The sequence below is a fragment of the Solea senegalensis genome, linkage group LG15 (assembly GCF_019176455.1).
Source record: "Solea senegalensis isolate Sse05_10M linkage group LG15, IFAPA_SoseM_1, whole genome shotgun sequence".
NCBI lineage: Eukaryota > Metazoa > Chordata > Actinopteri > Pleuronectiformes > Soleidae > Solea > Solea senegalensis.
This window is the reverse complement of record NC_058035.1, coordinates 14,641,824-14,667,947: the sequence shown is the minus strand read 5'-3', so window position 1 is coordinate 14,667,947 and position 26,124 is coordinate 14,641,824. Positions and strand designations below refer to the sequence as shown.

The 26,124-nt window shown below is 39.3% G+C and overlaps 2 protein-coding genes and 1 pseudogene across 2 annotated transcripts; 1 reads left to right on the top strand and 2 right to left on the bottom strand.

Moving 5' to 3' along the window:
• Positions 1 to 1,241: 1,241 nt before the first annotated feature.
• Positions 1,242 to 14,599, bottom strand: LOC122782057 (p53 apoptosis effector related to pmp22). The gene is made up of 3 exons (XM_044046253.1): positions 14,229 to 14,599; positions 6,471 to 6,611; positions 1,242 to 2,918 (listed from the first exon to the last, which is right to left on the bottom strand). The coding sequence occupies exons 1-3, from the start codon at positions 14,431 to 14,433 to the stop codon at positions 2,707 to 2,709; spliced, it is 558 nt and encodes a 185-aa protein (XP_043902188.1). The 5' UTR covers positions 14,434 to 14,599; the 3' UTR covers positions 1,242 to 2,706.
• A 3,593-nt stretch (positions 14,600 to 18,192) lies between these two features.
• Positions 18,193 to 25,571, bottom strand: LOC122781444 (transmembrane protein 26-like). Its single transcript, XM_044045089.1, has 6 exons — positions 25,241 to 25,571; positions 24,154 to 24,250; positions 23,867 to 23,950; positions 22,908 to 23,104; positions 22,611 to 22,690; positions 18,193 to 20,356 (listed from the first exon to the last, which is right to left on the bottom strand). Exons 1-6 carry the CDS (start codon positions 25,429 to 25,431, stop codon positions 20,043 to 20,045), a joined length of 963 nt encoding a protein of 320 aa, XP_043901024.1. The 5' UTR covers positions 25,432 to 25,571; the 3' UTR covers positions 18,193 to 20,042.
• On the top strand, positions 23,233 to 23,437 carry LOC122782340 (annotated as a pseudogene).
• Positions 25,572 to 26,124: the final 553 nt, after the last annotated feature.

The following is a 26,124-nucleotide window of genomic DNA, read 5'->3' as shown; positions in this document are numbered from 1 at the left end:
ACCCACTTTCACAAAGAAGCCAGAGCTGTCAAGACATGCTGAGGAAAGTGTAATTGTGAGGCTTGTCCCAGGGTGTGTCTCTCTGGGTGTGTGCAAACACCCGAGCCATAATTTATGACTCATTTATGACTCTGTGTGTGTGTGTGTGTGTGTGTGTGTGTGTGTGTGGTTCTTTCTGTGCACAGACTTGAACATTTACTCACTGCTGTGCTCACGTTCCTGAACTTCATGTTTATGTATTCATTTAAAATGAATTTTTAAAAAAAAATGCAAAATCTTTCATGTCCACAGACGTTTGTGTCGATGCCTTCACTGTAAGAGTTTCTATGTTTTTTATCTGTTAACCTTTTGCACCATGACAGTTTTCATTATGCTTGATGTTTGCTGCCCTGTTAAGTAAAGAAACATTCCAAGCCAAGAGAGTGGTGTCAGTTTGGAATCATCTAGATGTCACTTACATTATGACGCTCTTTGTTTCTCTCCTCCTTTTCATAAAATTGTTTTATGAAGGTCATAAAGTTGTTTCTTGATTGCAGTCAAGGAATCATATACTGTCCGCCCTGCATGATTTTCCACACCACGTGTGCTCTTCAATCTCGCAGGTTATTTGGACCTGCTTTCTATTTTTCCTTCGTCATTTTGACAACTTCGACTCGGTCTAAAAAGGCAACTGCTGTCTCTCCTCTGGTGCATGAATACTGAAAATGCTCTACAAGAAAACAACAAAGTGTTCACATACCACTGTTCAAATGAACGAGTCAAGCCCTTTCACAACAGTTCTTGATGTATACTTAAGACATAGCTACGACCTGTCACTTTAATGTATGTTTAATGTAATATATTCATCATTATAACATTTCTAAGTGAATATGCTGCCACACAAGGTGTGCATAACTTATTACTAACAAGTATTTGAATGCAAAAACAAAAACAACTCAAACTTCAATAGATTTTAGTTTTTTTAATTCCCTAATGTTATTTGGCAAATTAAAAAAATTATATGCACACATACTATGAGTTTTTTATTTTCTTCCTCATATTAACAAGTAATGCTGTGAGTAAAGATGATTATTTTCACTAATTAAACTTCCCACTAACCAAGGTGACATCTTCAAATGTCTTGTTTTGTATACTGTATATTTCTCCTGCATCTCAACCTCATCTATTCACCCCCACATAAAACATGGCCTCCGTATTCTGAAAAACATATATATAAATAAAAAAAAATAGCACCCTTTTCAAAAAAAAAAGTAAATTTTATTGAATTAAACTATACAGACCGCCAAAACTAATCAGTTCATACTAGAGCAGAAAGTAGCTGATGGATGAAAGCAGAGAGAGAAACACACCTGTTGATCACATCCCGTTTTAGCTTTGAGTTTCTTCATGTTTAGACCTTCCTGAAGTTGACTCTGACACACATGATCCGTGATCATCTGTGTCAGAGTCACCTGGATATTCATGAACTATAACATGGTCTTGTTTGGGCAAGAATGTGCGACTAACCCTAACCCTCACCCGATGTCAGTTGAACCAGACGGACCAGTTTTTTCGAGAAAACTCAAGAGCTCAGCGACACAGCGCAGAGGAATCTCACACACAGGAAGGTTTTGATTTAAATAAGAATTCAAACTTGAATGCATATGAAAACAACATGATTGGATTTTTCTTTTAATTTCTAAAGGAACTTTTAATTAAAAATACTTTAATGTTTTCTGCTAATACAACCACACTGATGCAAAAAATAATAATAAAAGGGTTTCTAAGTTTACATTGTTCCCTTTAAACCAATATTTTGTCAAGGCAGCTCACATTCAGTTGGACCGTTCTAATATGAATATTTCAGTAATTGTATAAGACACAGGGACTGTTTTCTAAATTTCTAAGACTGATCGTCAATTCAACTCAATATGCTTCCAGGGTAACAACAAAAACAAAAGAATTCTTCTGCATCACATCCACCATCCCAAAAAGAATGTTATTAAAACAACAACAACACAACACACTCCCACAGTTATACCTATTTGCTGGTAAGTCAATAAGAATACAAAATGTTTGGAAACAGTCGGTGAAAATGTATCAACAAACGCATAAAACGGTGCAAACACAACTGTTAAAACGACATCCACGTTTCCATTTCAGTTACGTTATACATCCGAGCCCAAAGCGTCGCTTCCTTCTTACCTTACGCACAGCAAAATCCGGACAAAAACGACACACAAGCACTGAGAGAATCTAGTTTTAGCACAAACGATGATTCATTATTTATATATCGCTTCCTGTGCAGATACTTTAGTCTAGGTTTGAGAGTCAAATCAGATAAATCAGACTACGAATACGACTAAACTTTACAGTTAATGACATCCATCAGATTAAGTGCACTTGGGTGACGCTGCATTCACTGAGTGTTACAAGTAAAAAGCGCAGTGAGGAATATATTTTTTGCTCGACACAGAATGTGAAAAAATACCATGGTAAAAAAACATTTATGATGCCGACCGAGTCATTTGTGACCCCCAACCACAGTCCGCCCCCACCAAGCATCCGACTTCACCCTCGAGTGGCGGAGGTCCCGATTCCCACCAAACGTAGCTGAACTGAGTCATTGTGGATCTTGGGTGAAATGGTACAGTGTAAAATATAATCCAGCTCATGAGGGAAAACTGGACATGGCTGCAGTTGGGGGTGGGTGTGCAGGATTCGCCTTTAAGCAGAAGTATAGATGTATTTGGTCTTGGCCAGGTCGCTCAGCTCGTCCTCGTAGCGTGGCAGGCAGCAGAAGAGGATGGCGCAGCCGATGCAGAGGATGGTGGCGCCCCAGCCGAAGCCGTAGGCCCAGGTGTAGTAATAGTGACCTTCAAAGATCAGCTCGTTGAACTTGACAGGGTAGATGATCAGAGCGATGATCTGGAGGATCACTGTGGGGACAGACGGGTGGTAAAAGTTAGAACACTTCTATTCTGGTACAGTGGTTTGCACTCGGGTTCATGACCTAGTCGGAAAACAAGGGAGTTTGCATGTTCTCCCCGTGTGTGTGTGTGTGTGGGGAGGGGGTTTTCTCCAGGTTCTCCGGTTTACTCCCACAGTCCAAAAACATGCAGATTAGGGGATTAAGAAAATGGTGGAGTGGATGTTGTGTCATGCTTTATTGTCTTTATTTTCCTCTAAACAGGAACAAAATTGACATCATGTCCTATGGAAAAGACCTGAAAGTAGTGATTCAGAACATTAAATCCTCAGGAAAATGTGTACTGATGTTATCAACCAAGTGTAAGGTAAGGTCATTTTCCCATAGGCTTCCATTCAAATGGACTTGCAACCAGTAGTATACTCTTACTTCCAGGTTATCTTCAACCAGCAAGCAGGATGTCTTTGTTGTCTTAATATACATTCTACAGCATGGGTAAGATTACTGGGCTGGTCCTCTCTTCCTACCAGACGAGAGTTTCACCGCCTCTTATTTATCTATAAAGCACTTTTTAATAAACTCCCTCCTTATCTGGTCTGCTCTACAGCAGACTGAAAACCTTCATCATACAAGAGAGAGAATTACATAAAACTGTCTGTGTCACCTGCAAGAACTGCATTCTCATTTTACCTGACAAGTGGAATAATCTCCAGTCTCTATTAAGACATGTAAGACACTAAGACTATCACTTTTTCTGTATTCATTGTTTTATAATTGTATTTTATTTTATTATTTTTATTTTGTGTGCTTGTATGTGTGTATGTTTTCGTTTTATTTATTTATTTGTTTATTTTTTTGCCAAAACTGTAACAGGTCATGCTTGCAAGGATCTTCCCTGTATAAATAAAGGTTAAATGAAGAAATCTAATTCAATAAAAGATCACAATAGTGTAAAACTGCTCCAACGCTGACCGACAATATTGTGACGATGAAGCCAATAACTAACAGTAAGAAAGAAGAAAGGTACCGCTAATTTTCACCCGTCATGACGCACAGTGCGGTAAAAGCATGGCTGTACCGTGGATGAGAAACCGATTTCAACAAGACCTTGTTATCATAGTTGGTGAATGATTACACCGACACTAACAGCAGGGTGTGGGAATATCTCAGCACAACGTCATGATCCGTCAGTTAAGACGGCGCTGGCACTGATCACTGCCTGTCGAGACTCATGCACAGTTATTCCAGAGAAAGGTGTGACGCTGGGCAGGCGGGGAATATGGTGGGTGAATCAATGAGGGCAGGTTTGGTTTCACCAGAAACACCTGTGAGGCCTGGAGTTAGTCATCATTCAATCAACAGGAGAGAGACTAACTTATCTAACTTTCAACTAACTTATCAATAGTTTCTAGTTTTTGCTCCACATAACAGAGAAACCTTTACACAGAGATCAATATTTATTTTTTACCATTATCTGACATTTAATGAAACAAACAACTGCTCAATTGATGTATGAAATGTTATCATGAAAATAATCTGTTTTGGTGTCCTCTCTGTTTGTTGCCTCCATTATTGATTCTAATTTTATTTCCTGTTTTATTGTATATTTTATTCCTGCTGACTTATACAGTATATATGATTTTTTATTGTGTCTTTTTTTAATGTGAAGCACATTGAGTACCTTGTAGATATTGTAGTAAGTGCTACATAAATGAATTCATTTCAAATAGAATCATTAGCTGCAGCCCTATTTTGGACTCTGCAAATAAGAACTATTTCTATATTCACTTTATTTGCCAGTTAAATCTTAGTCTTAGTAACTGGCCGCGTTGGAAGCCTGTAAATTGTCGAGTGAATCGTTGGACAGTCTGAGGTTTGAATATTTCATCCAGCGTAAACATCATCTGACTTTTAAGCAGTGGTCCTGGTTTTCCTTTTGCGTCTAATAATAATTTCATAATTTTCCCGCACCCCGCGACCCTCATGTGGAGGATGAAGCGGTGGAAGATGAGTGAGTGAGAGTGAGCGTACACTGAGAGGTGTAACGCACAGTTCAAAGTTCTTCTTCTTCACCTAATCATTTCTGGGAATACAACTTTTTTTTCTATGATTGCTGCTGATCCACAATTGCTTCTTCTCTTTGGACAGGCTGCACACTATATGTGTCTATACTCCACAGATCAAAGACTAGGTATTATTTTTATTCACTGCACTGCTGCCGAGATGAAAGCAACCCTGTGCGTGTACTTTGACACTTATTTTTCTTTTCTAATCTCTATTTCTTTCAGGACTCTGAGCGATGCATGAGTCACTTATGGGAGCCGAGTGCTAAATTCTTCTGAGGCGACTCCCTCCAGCACAGTGAAAGCGGGCACAGTCACAGACACATCACAGCGTCTCCGTGAGTTACGAGCGGCCTTTTCACCTGTCACTGGCCCTGAAAAGCTGCATGATTTCATGTGTTTGTGTCTCAGTGTCTGGCTCTGTGCCATGTTCTCAGCCTTCCGCTGTGAGCGGGGTGAGTCAATCGGTCGACAAGACAAAGCCATACGGGTTCCCGTGGTAACGTCACACCAAAAGCCAACCTTCCGTTGAAAACCCTATGACACACTTTCTTCTTTATCCACTGCCTTTCCCTCTAATGCCTTGTTTTTCTCCTGAGGTGAGAACCTAACTTACACCTAAGGCTGTTTTCTTCAGTTTTACACATTTTAATGATTCTCTCACCTGACACATTCAATCTCTAACATCTAAAACCACAACACACACTAGCAAAACACCTGTCTGTGACATATTAAGTTTTAAATTATCACATTTAAAACTTATACCAACACAAATTTACCATTTTCCCAATTGTTTTCTTTTTATAAAACAACAATATCCTTATTGCAATTGAAATTAGAGAATAATTTAAAACTTGAATATTTAAAAAGTTGACACTGAATGTTTTATCAGTTTTATAATGATCTTTACTCAATAATTTAACTACATTTTACAGAGCTTCATTCAACATTTAAAGGAACTTTTTGTTAACTGAAAACGTATTTATCTGGGGAAAAATAATCCCGGTAATCTGTGTGCGTTGTGTTTCCACCACACCTCAAATATCTGGCTGATGACATACAGCACAGGGAAGTGGTGTAAGAAACTGCACTACACCTACAGTCCAGTAGGTGGCAGCTTAAAGATGGGTTGCAGCCACACTGGCCTTAACGGCTGCAAAATATGAGTAGGTACTTCTTTGCGTGACAGTTTGGGGTGAGGGAAAGTCATTTCGGTGGAAAGGTTTTTCCTGCGGTGGAAAAGGGGGCTGAAGCTTTTTTTTTTCGGTGCAACTCGGTGAGTTTGGAAAAAAGGTTTGACTTCTTTTGTCAAACGAAAAGGTTTAAAGTTGAAACTTTAAACCTTTATAGTTTATACGAGCACAAACAAGTTAGAAACAGCCACTGCACCATTCTTCTTAATACTTTGTATAACAGTGACACAGGGTGATTCTTAATACCATCACACCTCACTTGATTCAGTGTGTGTGTGTGTGTGTGTGTGTGTGTGTGCGTCTTACCAACGACAATCAACAGCACTCCGATGAAGGGCAGCATTTGGATGTTGAGCGTGCAGCACAGAGCCACACAGGAGATGATGAAGGCGACGATGAGGATGAGGAGGCCGATGATCATCAGTGCAGCCACTGCTTTGGCCCAAGCTGGAGTCCAACACGGAACAAACACACACGTTAGACAATCAACAACGACTGCATTTACTTCATTCACTTTCCTTTACTCCCTGCCTCTGACAACATTTTATGGATGAACTCAATATATAACACCTTGTCGTCAAACTTTAAAAACAGTGAGAGGAACAGCGGGAGAATATTGTCGTCTGTATATGTGCAGTGTGTTCAGAAAGCTTTAGAGCAGCAGCTGCAGCGAGCAATACTAGATCTTTTTATTTTCAGGACAAGGATGCTGGATCTGTGAGGGGAGATATATGAGGAGTATCTGCAGAAGAGCCGAGAAGCTAAACTCGATGTTTTATTGATTATTATTATTCTTTTAAAATGTGCAGTGCTACACAGGGCAGTTTCAAATGCATTTCATTCATTATTTGCACAACACACCTTTCAATTTCGACACTTTTCACGATCGGAAAAGGGCAGTTAGAAGAATACGATTCTCCTTATTTTATCTGCCACCGCAAAAGTAAACACATTATCATTTTGAAAACAGAAAAACAATATGAGCGCAACCCTTTAAATCATTCAAGCTTTACACCGACAACAGAAAACACATTTGTCTCAAAGTGGTCGGAGCAACTTGATGCTTGAAAATCAAATCTTCTCCTGAGAGTTTCGTCTTCGGAGGTAAACACAACACAAACAGCTTTTTTTATTTATCTTCTCTGGCTTTGTTTCTGGCTTTGAACGTAACTCATAATGTCTGCAGTTCCATTATCGCTTCAAGTTTCAATAACCCTGACTTAATCATCTGCTGGTATGTTCTGTAAACTCGACTTTATGAATGATTCTAACTGCGATAAAAACAAGGGCAGTGTATTACTTCTAACACAATAACTGAAGTGAACAGTATAACATTGTCACTGTTCATCCATAATAACTCCTGAAAGACCTGAACGGAAGATTTAAGTTTAACCATTTAATGTTCACCTTTTCAATTCACGTTGTCATATTTATTTTCGTCTTCTCATGTGCTTTTACGTCAAAGCTATGATTCATTTTAATATCGCATTTTTAGTCACGATATAAAGTAGCAATACTTGTGCAGACGTCACAAAATAGAGCACTTTTCCTTCACAGAAACCAGCCGAACGAATTTTGAACTGCGGCATATTCTCCAAATTTCACAAATTCAATAAAATTTGAAACATTTTGAGTACTTTTTACCCGGGTGTGTTTATATAGTTGGTGAAAATGGAAAAAGAAATGTCATCACTTTGTCTAGTTTGTGCTGAAAATAAAAGGATATAAGGAAACTCTATATTGCACATTCTTATAGCCTCTGTATACTGCACACAAGGGTTAAACGACGTAAATTTTAAGGTGTTTGTGGTTGATTCTAAGTGTAAAGCAGACATGTATTGTGTAATGCATGTACATGCCCTTAGGCCTTATAACCTTATGGCCCTTTTCCACTATGGTCCCAGCTCGGCACGGCACAGTTTAGGTTGGTTTTCCACTACAAAAATAGTAAATACTCAACGTGGGCAGAGTCATCACTGCACAGCTGCATGAAACGTGACTCTGACACAGTCGCTGGACTGAAATACAGCAGCAGCGTTTGTGATGCTGCTCGCCGTTCGGTGCTGTCGATAAATACACCAGACTCCTCTGTTAAATATTGAGATTTTAGACATTTCCCTGGTAACTGTTGGTTTTTAGGATCGTTAAGTGTTTTTAAAATGATCTACAGTTCGGCATTGTTCGGCCTGATTCTTGTCTCGGACGTCTCTTCCTGTGACGACACTCTGACCAATCAGAGGCCGGCAGTCTGGCGACGTCACGCATGGTATTGCCTCAGCTCGCTCGGTACTAAAAAAAAAAAGTACCTGGTACCAGGTGATATGCTTTTAGATGATATGCTAGTGGAAACGCAAATAAAGCTGTGCCGTGCCGTGCCGAGGCGAGGAGCGAGCCGAGCCGGTGGAAACACATCAGAAGTGTAAAGTAGACATGTATTGTGCAATGCATGTTCATGTCCTTAGGCCATTTCGCAGCCCTAATAACCTTACAGTACTTTCTCTCTTTGTCTCTGTGTCTGTCTGTGCCTGTCTGTGTGTCTCTGTGTGTCTCTCTCTCTGTGTCTCACTCTGTCCTCACCACAGCATAGAATCATGACAGCACATTCCACAAGTGCAATGAGGTTCAACCTCACATCGAATGCAAGAGAGAGATAGATAGAGAGAGAGCAAGAGGGAGAGAGCAAGAGGGAGAGAGAGAGACAGACAAAGACAGAGACAGAGAGAGAGAGCAAGAGGGAGAGAGAGAGAGCAAGAGGGAGCGAGAGATAGAGAGTCTTCTACTCGATGCACATACCAGACACACCCTTCACCACACTGTCACTGTTTTGTGATTACACGCGGAAAAGATAGAGTGTGAAGGAAACATGTAGCGTCGAGAGTGCGCCGCTGTAGATCTCTGCAGATGAAAACTATATGAAATGCTCGATGTCGCTGCTGGGAGTAAAGTGGCTTTCACTGCTCATAATGGTCTCTGGTTATAAAGGTCACGGCTCATGGCTCTGAAAAACTCTCTGAGTGAGTGATGAGCAGGTTTCACCAGCAGCTCTCAGGGACTGACATACAAAGAAAAAACATCCTACGCGTTTACATTTCACCTCAATGAACATGAGTGACAACACTTTTATACGACAACAGCCAAGAACACTGTGTTGCATTTTGTTGCTCTTACACTCACCCTCACTGTTACTGGATCAGCCAACGCCCCTAAATTATTCACACCTGTGTGAGTATGGGAGTGTGTGTGAGTCAAGTTTTCAAACACACACACACAGACAGACACATTACACAGACGAGTCGGACTGGTTCAATCTTTTTCCTCTTAACGCATAATAATCTGGAGTAATCACTCCCTCGTTGATGTGAAAACTTCAACCCTTTTAAGTGAAGCTCAGTTTAAAAGATTTGTTTCAACGCGATCAAAAACCCACTGCTACAGCTTTATAAAAGCTCAACATCAGATGTGTGTAAGAGGAACCTTTTGAAGCTCATATCTTTTGGGATTTTTGGAATGGTTTAAATCAGATAAAACAAGGAGTTTGAATGTGAGGGAAATTACTGCTTCAAGCTCTACTCGTGCTGGAGTTAAGTTGCATTCAAGCAAACAACAAACATGTTTCCCTCCTCCATTCATCCCTAACCCTTGATCTCCGACACTTCTGAGTGCAGTTAAAAAAAAGAAACATCTCTTAGTTTCAACATAATCACAACGTACTACTACAGTCTGAAAAGCGGTAAGTGGATTTGTAAAAATGCTTTAAAGTTAACTTTATGGGTTATGAAAGGGGAATGAAATGATCCATGACTGTAATATGAGAGTAATGAAAACTAAAGCACACAGAACCCACTTTAATTTGACAAACAGCAGCCAGACACTATCCCAGTTTGTTTTTCTTCATTGTCCAGCAGTGTAACATACCAGTCCTATCAGCCACACTGGAACACTTTCCCACAACTTCAGCCTTAAAAAAAACAATCGTCCTTTATGTCCTTTTGAATTATTTCTGTTTAAAGTATCAGGCTGTTTTGGGACATGAAAACAAAATGTAAAAGCTGAATATAATTAGCATCGCACTTTATTTTACCATCTGCACTGCAGTGAAGTTAAAAAACAGTCTTGAATCTTTTACAGATGTGTGTTGGGGGTCATAAAGTGGAGATAAAAATGTGAATCCTCTGAATGTTATGGTTTTCTTTTCAGTATAGTCTTTGTATGCTGGTCCTTGCGTCTTCAAATGGCTATTTGAGGTCGGTGTTTAAGGTTTTAAATTTAGGTCAGGGCTCTTAAGGTTAGAGGTGTTGGTATGTGTGTGTGTGTGTGTGCTAGTCCTCACATCTTTAAAGGGCTTTTTGGGGGTTAAGACCTAGTTTTAGAGTTATGGTTTGAATTGGGCACATAGTTGTGATGGTTAAGGTTAGGGTAAGGGGATATAGGGAATGTATTATGATGTGGTCCAAATGATGGTCCTCATTTGGCGACCAAAACCTGGTTCCAATGAGGCAGAACCTCATTTCTGAGCAACTGGTTAAGTTTAGGGCAAAGATTTCAGGTTAGGTTAGGTTAAAATTAGAGTTAGGCATGAACTGGTTAAGGGGTTTGTTTAAGCCAAAACTTTATTTTGTCCAAATGAATGGAAGTCAGAGCACGTCTTCCTGTGGCTGCACAAACCCATTTTAGTCTGTGAAACTGTGCTGGGAAAATACTGTCTACATGCTTGGGTGTGTTCCTGTGAGTCACAGGTGAACACACAGGCTGCCTGTCTGTTTAACAGCTGTTTTCCTTTCCTGATCAACACCATTGAGATTAGGTTGCAGCCTGACAGTAATATATATGTATATATGTACATATGTCCTACAGTCAAGGATAATATTCATGAACCTTTGTATAAAAAGTCTTTCACACAGGCGGCAGTGGCTGAACTCGGTTGTCAATGAAACACCTGCACATCCTGCAGCTCCTGGAAGCTGGAGACACTGTGTTTTATTTCATAACACACACACACACACACACACACACTGTTCTTACTTGGGGCGACTGAACATAAATATGAACATAACTATGGTTACCGGAATTCAGAGGTTACAGAGGTTCAGTGGTAGCAGATGCGTTCTTTTGAATCAAAAGCTCCTATGTTGCCATGAGTCACTGCGTTAGAATTTGAGCTTCAATCATCAATTCATAATGTCAATGATCTCTTAAGCAAAAAAAAACACACAAGATGTTTTAATATAGAATCACGGTTAGAAAGCAGAACAAAATAGTTTCTGTAATCGTAATAGGAAAAATAACCAATCGTCAGTTGAACCAAGCAATGTTGTGAGCCAAAATGTTGTTTTTGTTATCCTAAAATAAAAAGAAACGCCGATAATCAAGACGGCTGTTAGGCTGCAAGTCTTTTATAGGAACGTTTTCATGAGACGTGTTTCGGGATTTTTGGAATCATTTGAATTTTAGCCACTTTCAGGTGCAGAAAATTATACTTCACTAAACAATAATATGACTATTCATTGACTTTTTTATTTAATAATGGTTCATTGTAGCCCTGGTGATTTAATATGTCAACAGTGATTAGCTAAATAGTACATTTGCAAACCTAAAATGATGAAAACTTGATAAAAGTGCTAAAAATGTTAGATTTACCTGATTTACTTACTTATCTTTTGTGTTACATTTTGTTCTTACAGCTTTTCCTGCATTATTGTATCTTCTTTTTATAGATAATTGGATTCTTTGTAGATGACGTTTTTTTGATGTAAATTCAGATTAATTTCTGAGCTTGTTTTAATGTAAAGCACATTTAAAGGTGCTAGTAACCCAATAGAGTTATTTTAGTATATGGTTACCTTTCCAAAACTGGGGTGTTACGTAGTTTCACCATATCCTGGTGCAATGATTCATATTTATCCTGTCATTATCTACTTTCCACATGTTTTCTCGCTGATGCACTCTTGCCAAAACTTGCTTTATTCTTATTGTTCAGTACAGCCACACACTACGGTACAGCTTTTCCATCTGGAGCAGTCTTCATGACAGGGAGTCTGTTTGGTCTGAGGCCAATATTCACTACATGCTGTGTCCACACACTCAGTTCTGCCAATCTGGTTTGTGGTTTTTAGAACAACCCCCCTTCAAGTATTTAGGCCAGAGTCGTCATACAGGAAGACTCAGGGGAGTAAGAGGGCAACAATCTTTCACAGATCCAGCAAACATTCTTTTGGAAGCTGCCATTGTCTTTTTTCTTTTTTAGCTACTTCAATCCTGCTGAGACCAAAACAGCAGAAAGAACCAAACATTGTAACTTCAAATCTGAACTCCTGCTGCCTGCTGTAGAGTACATAACAATTCAGTGTTGTCGTTACAATTCAATCGGCAGAGCAAGAGGATCAAACTTAATGGACTGATGTGATCACACACAAAGAAAATTCAAAAACCTATAGGTGTTTAAATCGAAATGACACAAAAGAAGAATGTTTTCTACTTTGCAAAAACAACTAAAACAGAGTTTCTGATTAGTGTCAGACAGTTTTCTGACAAACACACAGAGGAACACGGTCAGTCCTGTACACATTTATGTATTTACATCTTGAAAGGACGGGGTCACATGACCGTACAGAGGATTTTGTGTGTTGTAATCTTGACCCAAACCTGCATGGTGAACGTTGCAACGAGGCTGCACAACTATGGATTAGTGACAGTAATTCCATGAATACTTACTCGCTATTGGTTGCTTGTTTTGTTTCAAAATCTGTGACGAGGAAACGCGGCAAATTCCTCACACATGAGAATTGCGATTATTTTTGACTGAAATTACGAGGGAGTGGTCATTCTTATGTCATTATTCTTATTTGATGACTATGTGATGTTTGTGCAGATCTGTGAGAACCAAAGATGTTCTCTTCAGATTTCGATTAATTGTCCAGCCCTAACGAGAACCCAGAACCATCTATAAGCGTTACACTGCACTTCATTACATAATTGACACATTGCCATAAACAGTCACCCTAAAATATTTACTCATAGTGGGAAGATTGTGTCATACTGTACGAGTTTTAATCAACACCTCCCCAGAAGAATTGACACCACTGACCTGGAACACGGAGCGGCCAGACTCATCAAAGTCACCAGTAACAGTAAAGATTGAGGTTTACAATGTCTACTAAGGGCAACCGCTCTGACATGAAATATCATGTGGACAAAATGACTCTATCATTGTCAGCGTCGACCACATATTCAGCCGTTTTCAATATTCACAACAATCAATCTGGGGTGTCTATTCCTCTCATGTCTCTTTTCTATGATTACCTGTTTATTCCCCATGATGCATGACTTGTTGATTTAAGTGTTTTATTTAAAAAAAATACAGTAAGTAAATAAAAAAATAAACATTGCAATAAAACATACCCAGCTTCCCTGCCCTGTCAAAATCAAAAACAAAGAATGTAGTGTGGCGTGCAAAAACACTGCCACGGTCTGCTTCACAACAATTTATCCAGTGTATTAGTGAGTCAGATTGATGCATTTTATTTTATAATAAAACCAGACTATGGTGAAAATGTGTTAGTGGGTTCTTTTTTAGATTCATTTCATTCTGATTATAAACATTTAAGGTGTGAATTAGGATGAATTTGAGTATGAGTTACTTGGAAAAGGGGAATAGCAGAAGATTAACAGTCACAGTTGACGCGATATGAGGCAGAAAGTAGAAGACTAAAGCTTTTTATGGCCTAAATCAACCACACGAACACTCCTTCATTGTCCAGGCTGGTGATTATAATAGTGAATACAAAGTTCACTTGAGTGTGAGTGAGTGTGAGTGAGGTAAAGGCCCTGTCCCCTGCTCTTCTGTAGTTTGGACCTGTTGTCAGGGGCCACAATCCTTCAAGTTAAACTGTGTGAGTGTTGGACTGAAGCTCACACTGAGGTCGTGACAGTGTCACGCAGCTCTGTTAAATCCACTGTTTTTCTTCTGTTGTTTCTCTTTCTCTCTCGCGTGTTGTTTCGTATACGCAGCGCCAAATAAATAAATAAATAAATAAATAAATAAATAAATAAAACAACGACACTCACCGAAGTCCATGAGCGACTTGCACTCCCACTGGTCGTTCCTCCCCCGGCACTGCTCCCACATACTGGCGTAGTGAGACTTCGCGTCCTCGTCCTCGACCCATCCCGAGGTGGCGGCGATGGCGATAATGTCGAAAATAATGGCGAACAACAGCAGCAGGGGCACGATCCACCTGCATCGTGGGTAAGCGATCCCACAGCGAAACATGATCACAGTGCGCGGAGCGGAATGAAGACACGGGAGGATTCAAGCTGCTGCTCGCGTCTACTCTCCGTGAGGTTTTTGGAGGATCGTGTGCGTCCTCGCGCAGAGACTCAGAGAATTTCTGGTACCAAATAAAAAGCCCCACCCGTGTGTGCAATGTAACCTGTTTGGGAACCTGAAGGGTTGGGCTTGTCCAACTCGAAGCTGAGTGAGTTCAAGCCCAACCCCTGTGTCGTTCTACTGTGTCATATTACAACCAGAAAGTCAGTGCGAGCGAGCGAACCCTGCGCTTTCAGCAGAGGTGGAAACATACAAGTACTAAAAGTCTAATCTACTCAAGTTAAAGTCAAAAAGTAACATGTTTATTAAAATGTACTCAGTTTACTTTGCTTTTTGAACAAGTTTGGGGTTATTGCTTGTGTAGTGCAAAAAGGACATGGGATCACAAGTCTCACAAAAAAATAACAACTCTAAATCTTATATAAATATAGATAAGTATTTATAATGTAATGATTCATTCCAACAAGTTTCTACAAAATGGCAAAAACAGTCTTACAGAAATGTCAGCTTAAATGAGAATCCATACTTTGGGATACATAAACCAAGTTTAACAAAATTAAAGAAAATGTCTTTAAAAATGGCACATTGACTGGTCAGAGGGCAAAAGGACAGGTGCTTAAGCGCCACCTGGAGTCTATATGTGCACATGCATGCTCCTCACAGTCAGTAAAACAGGACTGTGTGAACGGAACTGTGGAGGAAGTTTTACTGAGTGCACACAAAATGCACTTAGTCACAACAGTTTCCAGAATTCATGAACTCTTTTAATGTTTCATATTCACCCGTTTCATTTATTCATTCACTTACATGTTTATTCATTTCAATAACGACAGACAAAATGAGAAATGACTGCAGTCTCTCAGAAATGATTCCACACATTTCATTTGGGAATGAGACACATGAGAAAATGAAATGTGAAATTAGCAGAAATTAATAAAATATCTTACAAGGGAGACCCATATCTGATCAGAGAGCAAGTGGGTCCTAAATTACTGGCTTCTTGATTAGTTTCTGGCAATAATTAAGTAGAAATACGTTATTTTTATTATTATTCTACTATGAAATACTGATTGATAAGAAAACACATGACAACCGCTAAGATTAAAGTTGACCATTTATGTGCTTATGGGTTTTTTAAATAAGTAAATTTGCTATAAGATAACATGAACAGCACAGTTGTAATAGTTAACCTCATATTTCATTACATTTCATTTCATGGTAAAAGTTACAGAGTTTGAGTTTACAGCTAACTTTTAAACAAAAATATTCTGCCTTCAAATAAAATCCAGTTTATCAAAGATTCCCTTCTAAAAGTGCAACTGAACTCTATGATTAATAGCACACAGGAAGTATATTTTAGAAACAACAATGCTTACGTCAATACAACACAAAATAAAGTTCATAATCTGCAAGTCTCAATGGCTAAAGGGAAATATCCTGTATGTAACTGTACTTACAAGCCAAATGTAAAATTGTCTACTTGTTTTATATAGTATGACATATATACATCAACAATGTCAGTGACAAAAATACAAATATCTTTGTTTGTAGGTTGTGTTGGTATACAATATACAATAGACTGCTCTGTGCCTCTTATGTACTTAGGAAATTTGAAGATGTTTAGAATGTGCACAGTTTTTGCTTGGACACTGCTCATCGTTCAATCATTTTAATTGCAGTATAAATGAGACATACATTTCTTTTTGTGCTACTGACAGTATCTTTAAACCAGACTGGCAGAGACACAAGGCGTTGCCGACACTAACACTTAGTCACAATCTGAAGCTGCTATTTGATATTTAAACTCTGATGTAATGTCTCAAAAATACAAACAAGTCTGAGGCAACAGTGATTCAGTGTCAGAAGCTGTCAACAGATGACATTATACATTCAACTTGCTAATATGGTGATGTCCACAGTGGGGAGCCACTGGGACACGTTTACAGATCAACTCACTCACATTATGTATCAGAGATGTAGACAAACATCTGCATCTGTGTCGTATGTGTTTGTATAGCTGCAACAATAACTGATGAATAAATAAATGCTGCTATAAATATGTTATGAACTATGTCAAGTCAGTTTTATAACTTTATTTCTTTACAAAATACAAATATCTATTGAGGACTCGCCCTCAATTTTACAGTACAGATTTTTTTTTAACAGTAATATTACATAACAGTATACACGACGCCATAGATATGACATATTAAAAGGTAGAACATAAAACACAATAATCAACTGTTTTGTAGAAGGTTTGCAGTGACTGGAGATGAGAAGTTGTGTGGGAATGATCAACACAATTTGGTAAACAAGTAAAAGAAGAAGGGGGCTTTCCAATAAAAGAGAAGACCAGCCAATAGAGTGCCTTCAACACCATCAAGCCCCTTGTACTAAAAGAAAAACTCACCAGAATGCGAGTGGACCCCTGCCTGGTTGCTTGGATTTCCAGCTACCTCACAGACAGACCACAGTACGTCAGGCTGAAGGACATCACGTCTGACACTGTGGTCAGCAACATCGGAGCTCCTCAGGGGACTTCCTGAGGAGGCTACGCTCGTTTAACATCTGCAAGAAGCTCCTGTGGATGTTCTACCAGTCTGTGTTTGCCAGTGTTCTCTCCTACGCTGTGGTGTGCTGGGGCGGGAGCACAACTAAGGCAGACTTCCACAGACTAGAAAAACTCATCAGGCGGGCCGGCTCTGTGGTAGGAATGAGGCTGGACCCTCTGGTGACAGTGGCAGAGAGAAAAACTGTGGACAAACTGCTGAGCATCCTGGACAATGCCAGCCACCCTCTGCACACTGTCATCAGCAGCCAGAGGAGCCACAGAAGCCTCAGCAACAGGCTGCTCCTCCCAAAGTACAGGACCAACAGGCTGGGGGACTCGTTTGTCCCCCGGGCCATCAAACTGTACAACTCCTCACTGGGGGGGGAGGAGGGCAAACAAAACAAACAGTACGAACTAAACAAACATATGTCCATAATCACAACTCACTGAAATGTGCAATAACCACAACAATAACAACATAATAACATGTGCAATAAAACCTTATAGACAGTGCAATAAAACCCTGGGCAATACGGGGTAACTGTAGGTGTGTGTGTACCTGTGTGTGTATGTATATGCATATATATGTATATATGTGTATGTATGTATGTATATATATATATATATATATATATATATATATATATATATATATATATATATATATATATATATATATATATATATATATATATGTGTGTGTATGTATATGTATATATATATGTGTTGTGTGTATGTATGTATACATATTAATATATAGCATGGGTCATTTATGTTTGTATTTTTATATTCTCTTAGATTTTTATTTGTATTTTTATTTTATCTTTATTTTTAGCTTATTTTATTCTATTCTATATTTTATGGTGTTTGGTAACTGGGGTGTTTCTCTTTCCAGTCTCCTGAAAAGTGTGACTCTAATCTTAACAGTGCTGTGTGCTGATGTTGGAGCTGTTAATTTCCCCGAGGGAACCTCCCAAAGGGATCAATAAAGTCGTCTGTCTGTCTGTCAATAGCACATGTGATGTAATGAGGGATAGGCTACATTATCCAGTACACTCTAATCCAGAACAGTAAGAAAAACCTGACAACTTTCTTTGTTCCTACAGGTGAATAAAAAAAACATTATTTTGGTAAAAAAAACAACAACAAAGTTTTGAATGTGAATGGTTTGTTTTCTGTTGTAGTTTTATGTGCAAGTTTAAATTGCAGTAAACATTACAGTCAGCTCAGCAGAGTCTGTAGCACAATATAATACTGTTTCCCGAGCGTACATGCATTGCCAGTTATTTATTAAGTATAGTAAAATGGACTGGAGTCTACAGTATACATGGACCTTGTGCTACATCATTATTTATCAGTGGAACAATAAGTGAGTGTGTCTCTAAATTGACTTCCTGGTGGAGGCAGATCACAGAGGCAATTCAACATCCAAGGGCAAGCGCTTGAAAGTGAATATACATGACTTAATGTAAGTGAATGCAATGAATGATTTATGGTGTGAAATGCCTTGGAAAAGGCAGCACCGCGGTTATTTATCAGCCGTGGCATTGGCTGTATCATTTCCAATCAGAAACAGTGCTGTGCCATTCAGAGTGATTATGTGCTAGAGAGAAATTGTGGGGATGTACAAAAATGTGATAATACAACAAATGCAATAGAAATACATGTTTGTCTTCACATGAACCAGGAAGTTATAATACTGATTCTTAAGCATTATAAAGCTGATGATAACCCATGGTTTTTAAATGTACCCAACTCTTAACTTAGACCGAGTTGTTTACCTTGAGGGCAAAAGCGAACTATAACTGCCGTCAGGCTACTTGGCCAAGAGTAACAATAAGTAAGTGTCTTATTTTTTAAAAGCACAATAATCCAAGAGATACAAAAACATTTAAGATGGGAAAGACGATGTTTTTCAAAATGTGCTCCTAATAACACGTTTAAAAAATAATAATAATAATAATTCAATCTCTGCTTTACTGAAACAGAATACTTATCAAGTGTTGATGTTGTGCTTTAATCCAGCAGCCAACTGGCACAGTAAAGGAAGTTTTCACAGTCAGTTTCAGCTTCCTGTCTAGGTTAAGACCAGGAAAACGTAATCTCCAATCTCAGCATCTGTCAACAGCTGCTGCTCTCGCTGGCCTCACTTCTGCTCAACATAGCGGCCTCTGCATCACACTGTCCAACCCAAATGTCTCCAGTTACTGGAGGTGCTGGCTTGATAAGCAGATATTTGTGCTCTGATACGACGTTGATGCACTGCATTGTGCTGGCAGGCTGAGTTATGTGCTTTTTTTTTCTTAAATGTTATCATGTCTTTCTTGTTATGCTCCTTTTCCTGTCTTGTCTTGCCCACTGCACGAATGTCACATAAGTAATTCTGTTGAACCCGATACAGAAAGTGTAACAATGCCAATTATAATTTTGATCTACATCTGTCTGTCACGGCTGCTGAGGTAACGGGGATGACACGTGACCAAGGGGCCAACCTTCTTTCCTAGTACAAATTTTGGACATGCCTGGTTTAGGGGCTCCACATGTGTCTGACTAGGGAATGTTTTATATTCCATTGTCATGTCACCCTTTCTGCTGCGATACACCGGGCAAAGAGAAGCTTGATTATGTCTGACTAGTGTTTTTTTTATGTAATTTGTGTCAGAAATTAAGAGTTTGTGGTCCAGCCCTGGCTTCTTTTGTGCAACACAATGCAGCGTGTGACTCCACTGGTTATGTAATGACTGTTCATTAAAAACAATGAAGTGCTCATTAACAATTGTTAACCTTGCGAGATACGAGAACATATTCGCACAATGGGAAACGGAGTGGCCTTGGGGGAGGTTTGCACTTTCTTAGTTCTTGTGTTGGCCTGATTTTCAGAGGGACTTAAATGAAGGAAGTTATTACCTTCAAAATAAATCAGATGGAATTTGAACTTGACAACTTTATCCATTTGCTTGTGTAAAAAAAAAAAAAATTTTTCTTCTACCAACAGCATTAATTATTCACAAGTAACAGCTGTAAAATGCTGAGACATAGCCATGTCCCTGCTGCTGTAGGATCTAGAGGACTGGCATATGATCGCCAGCCTGTACAAGCTCAGTATGACCACCAGGAAGTTCTTGATGGTGAAGAATCCCAGCATCTGGTGGAAGACTTTGGAGTAGGTCATGACGACAAGCCGGACCACAAGAAAGGGCCCGTCCTGGATGAACAGGGCCTCAATGATGTGCCACATGTCCGTGCTATGTTTAGTCATGAGAGAAGCCTCCTGGTTGCCCAGCTCAGCCTCACTTCCTGGCTTGGAGGTCACCACTTTAAAAAGGAAAGAGACAAAAGCACAAACTTTGTCCGACATCTTTTCTTGACCCTTATGGCCGGATTGGTTAACATTTTTCAAATTGTGTTTCTATTGTAAAAGAGACCTATAACCAACTGTCTAACTTTATTTTGTTAAGATTTCATAAACCTGAATTTAAAACCTCACAAATTAACTTCTGCTTGATACATTTACCAGTATATATAATACTTAGGATAAGACTGGGTAAAGTTTGGAGACCTCAGTAGCGTTAGATATAAGCAACAGGACCTTCTTGAGTTTCCTCGAAGAGATTTCCCCTCCCATCCAACCTGACCTGGATGACCTCGATAATATCCAGTGCCCTCATTCAGTGACCTGTGTGACTGTGTGAGAACCTTCGCAAACATAATAATTAGAGATTTTACTTGCCCATAAGCAGGCAGTACATTTCACTGCACAGTTAAGTGGAGTTACAGTCCAACTAAACGTGCAGTATAATTGGATAAATCTCCTTGCACATGTATACAAGCCCTAACTGGGAATCAATTTGTTGAATGAATTGTTTCTGCCTCCACTACACAAGGTGGCAATATGCCTGCTTTCAGCTTGTTAGTGTGAGGTGTTTAAAAGACCAAAACAACTTCAGCTGGTTGGTGATTGGTACCATATTGAGTGCAAGTCTGTTTCTTTGTACCATCTATTACCTGCAAAATATTAAGTTCTTTAAGAAGATAGAGCATAAATTCTGTCACCATGTTTTTCCCTCTGCTGTCTTTTTCTCCTGTGTACCAGCTTCCTCTATTATTTCCCCATCAAAGCCTGGGGGCAGCCCTAACAAGAGAAACAAAAAAGAAACTTCCCAACATTTCATTGACCTATGAATTATCCAAAATGCCCCCGAAGCATATATAGGAAAAAAGTTAATTTCCTATATTTATAAGACTGTAGTGAGAAATATGATGCACTTTTAAAATGTATGGATATTTGAATGTGTTTTTATAGTGGTTTTAGGTTTAGGTCTTGTTCTTAGTGTAATTAGTGTGGTTTTGTCGTCTGTAATTGGTGAGCCAAAGACAATTATGTGGACAATAGAGACATATTCTTTTCTATTCTATTCTATTGATTGGCAACTGCCCGTTTAACTACGAGGCAGGAAGCAAAGTTGGATGTGGTGGAGATAAAGATGCTGAGATTCACAGTGGGAGTGACGAGGGTGGTTCAAGATCGGGAATGAGCACAGCAGGGGAGAGTGTTGAGGATGGAGTTGCCAGACAAAGACCTAAGAGAAGGTGCATGGACGTGCTGAGAGAGGACATAAAAGTGGCAGTGTGATGGAGAATTTTGTAAAGAAATGTCGTAAACGTAAGGATATATATTGTCTGCACGCTTGCCCAGCACTTCCTGTAGTTGTGTCTGCTCTGCTGCTGACTGTCTCTGTCTCTTTGACCTGTGAACCCTGCTCTTTTGCCCCGTTGTCCCTCTCTGTGGATGTTTGACTTGGCTCAGCACCAGCTTTTTCCCCTGCTCGACGCGGCCTCGAGTGCAGTCCCCTCACACCCAGACTTCCTCTCTGCCCTGCTCCTGTGTCCTATGGACGACAGTATCACCACAAAGATTTTCAGCATCTATCTTTGGATGAATAAAGGCTAAGTTATGAATATTCATCAATAGTGTGGGTTGTCTTTTCCCAGAACAAAGTTGCCCTCTTTGTTTCCTCTTTCTTTCTTTCTTTCTTTCTTTCTTTCTTTCTTTCTTTCTTTCTCAGAAAATCAATACAGAGATATCGGAATATTTGGCCTCGCCTTATAAAGGTTTTCTCTAATCACCTAAGAGACTTTAGTTTTTTTATTTAATTTCTGTTTTCTGCTTCCAAATATCCTAATCTCTGAGTTCTACTGAACACACCCCTCCTAACAAGTCTCTTCCTGTTTCTTTTTGTAGAAAAAGTTTATTTTTAGAAGCACAGGTCTGAGCGTCAATCCGGTCACATCACTGATAACCCTTTTGTGATTTCAAGGCTCATGAAATGAACATAGGACATAGCCAGAGATTGAAAAGCTTGTGATTTTGGCTAAACTCCACTAAGCTTCACTGTTTACTAACAACACTTTGTGTCATTACATTACTGTTGAATGTTGAGATGTTTTGCCAATTTCTAAACATATTGTGGGGATTGTCACACTCTGGGATGGATTATGTGCAATAATGTGCAGCTGCTGCTGCTTAACAGTGACCAAAGCTATTGGTTGAACAGAAACAATCACTGACCGGCCAGATGTAACGGGAACTGCAGCATACTCCACGTCCATACACCCAAGATAATGTAGACCATGTGAGGAGTTTTCTCCCTGCAAAAGGAACATTGAAGGGAGTGGATTTAAGAAAGCGTTGGATGCTGATTTTCTTAGTTAACAAGGATATGATATGTGAGAAGTGGGCCCTGATTGGGTAACTTCACCTCTTCTGTGTCCAGTATTATCACATCCACGTGCAAAAATGATAAGATAAACAATAATAATAATAATAATAATAATAATAAAATGAGAAATGAGACCATCCACCCACTTGACATCTGACAGCGTCTCACTAGTAAATTCGAGGATGTCTGCCGCTGTGCCGATGAAAATCAGGAGAAGCTGAGAGAGTTCGTCACGCGTGACTCCGCCCCCCAGGGGGAGTAACCATTTCCCGACGATGAGGAGGATAAGGAGAATCTGATGCAGAGCCAGGATCCAGTCATGGGAGCAGACGTCCGATAACGCCTGTTCAGAACAAGGAAGACAGATTCAGAGTTGTTTCATTGTTAACAAATTGTTTATTTAGCCACATTTTCTCTCAACCTGTCCTCAGCTCAACACAATCGTTTCCTAATAATTATATATTGCATGTTATCGCTTCTCTGCATTTTGGCTAAGATCAAGTGTAGTATCTGTTCTTATCAGTTTAATTATATATTGCATGTTGCTAAAGGAGAACATGAAAAAAAACTGTCCTTTAATGACATCATTATTGCACAATCTGGAGTTTGGATTTCCAGTGAATCTCAGTAAAAGGACAGAGGACTGCAGCAGTGCCCCTCCCACTGTTTAATTCTGATGGACTAAATTATATATTACGTCTTCTGTTTAAATGGTCTCCTTGTGCTGATAGCGTGTAACGAAAACAAGAAGAGTAAAAGAAAAGCCACACAAACACTGAAAAGTAAAGTGTGTGGTACTATTTATGGGAAATAACTTGACTTATTTCTACACTGGGGAACAGTATCTTCCTGGAGTTTGAGTTGTTTTACAGCATCACGGTGATGACGAGACACAACTGTGACCTTGATTCACAGGAAAAGTGAGTGTTGGCGTAAAATGAATGATATGGAATATGTGCATGTACGTCTGAAATGTGTGGGTTTTTTTTATTCAAAGTGCAAAATAATGGTTTCTCAAATTCAACAGAATAATCTGTCTCACGTTTGTGCATCTCCAAGAAAACACAGCGTGTTCTATTACAGGTACAAGTGAACCCTTTCTCACCTTCAAGTAGTTTGAGGAGTTTCCAAAGGTCTCGTTGATCACAAAAGTGCTGCGCACATTTTCCAACGAGTCAAGTTTTTTGCACTGAAAAGAGACAGAGGAACCTCTTTCACAGACTGAATTCAACAAACTTACGTCTACATGTCACTGCAGTTCAAACCTAAATGCTCCCAATTCAAAAGGAAATGCATGCAGTGTTTTATTTGACAGAACACAGAGAAATCAATGCAATGCGAACATCTGTCATGTTTTTTTTAAGTATCTTTGTTTCTGGCTGGAAGCGGCACCTCAGTCTCACTGGCTTTGTTCTCTTGGTGGTGGAGCTCCAGCAGCCAGACGGAGGGAATGATACTGATAAGAAACAGAAATATGGGAGGGGAGAACCTGCAAGACATCCAAGAAGAGGTTTATCAACACACACTTTTGAACAGTGTTGGAATATAATGAAGTACAAATACTGTGTTGCTGTACTTAAGTACGCCATTCACATACATTACTTTGTTATTTATATTTCAGGCAGCTTTTACTTTTACTCCACTCCATTTCCTCTTGTTACTACCAAATAAAATCAGAAGAAGAAGAGTTGGTAATGGTGTGTATTTATATAGAGCTTTTCTAGTCTGGATGAACTGCTTTACACTACAGTTTTCACCTACTCATGGGGTTAAGTGTCTTACTCAAGGACTCATATAAACTAGCATAGGGAGAAATTTACGGCACAACCTCGCCCTACCTCTAGGCCACCATGGCTCAATCCTAACCTCACTTTTTTAATACTTTGTACTAAAACTAAAGTACATTTTATATCATTAAATTACTTAAGTATAGCAAATGTCATATACTTAATTAACATTATAAAAAAGTGACTTCAACTTCTACCAAAGTCATTTTCTGGAGAGATACTTGTACTTTTACTCTTACTATAGTAATACCTTATACTTCAGTGCTTTATACAAGACTGCTTTTAGGTAAATGTAATGACTCCCTAATAATAATAATTATACTACAGCAGCTAAAAATAACTATATACATGTTGAAAAATGTAACAATGATGTAATTTAAAGATTGTAGTGATCTATGCATTGTCTATTGAATTCCAGGAATAAGTTTGGAGGCACAACCCCATCCTCACTGTCTGTGTTAACAATAGCAGCAGAGGGACAAGCAGGATGCAAGGCAGGGTGACTGTGGAGCTTGTGAGGGGTGATTAAAGTTGATTCAAGTAACATATTAGTATTACTATTATTATTACAGATCTATTACAAAATACAACAGTTGGGGTAAGATTTAAGCAAAGTCAAACAAAGAGGGTTTGCATCATGATGTAAAGGAGAATATTAAAACACCTATCTGCATGCAGCATCATCATCATACCATTTATAATCCTCTCCTTTCCGCCTCTTCAGTGTTATTATCATTTCAAGGACAAGCGGCAGAAAGAGAAACGTCAGGAGCCAGTAGTGGAGGTCTTCCTTAACCACTGTCACCCTCCACACGCCGGCCAGGGACACGATGATGAATAACGCTCTGGTGATGATCGCACAGGAGAACTTGAACAGCGCCATAGTCGCGGCTGACGCGACAGACGCACAAGTGGAGCAAAGTTTTGCACTTATTCCAGTTCAGCTCGCAGACAAACAGCCGCTGTGTGCTGCACAGCCACAGCCACAGAGGTGTAGACAGTGCACTCACTGTTGCATGTTGCAAATTCCCCAAAGTTGAAGCCCCGCCTTATTGAAACAAAGTCACCAAGTCTAGTCCCCACAGGAGCTTTTCATTAAATATAATTAAAAGTAATGTCTATGCTCGGTAAATCACGAGGACTCTACATGCTGTTTGGTATTACAAACACGAAACAACTGCAAATATTTAATTAATGAGTGTTTGAAGAATGAAATCACTAACTCCAGTGTGTTGTGTCTCGTGAGTGTACAGGAGAGGGCAGCATTACGTCACCTATTCATTCACAACCGACATGGAGAGCAACGACCCTGGTGTTGTACTTTCTAGAACTGACAATAACACTGATAGCAGTAAAATTAGGTAGCATCGGTCAGTACCGATATCGGTCCAATACTAAATCACTGGATCGGATATCAGACAAAAACATACATATACATTCATGTTTCACTATGTACACTTTCATCAGCAAAAGCAAAAGCATTTTAGCTGTTGATTTCTTATTTTTTGTGAGAACAATATTTGTTACACAGTTGGAGAAATGTGTCTTTAAAAATGACTCAGCACAAACATGTTGT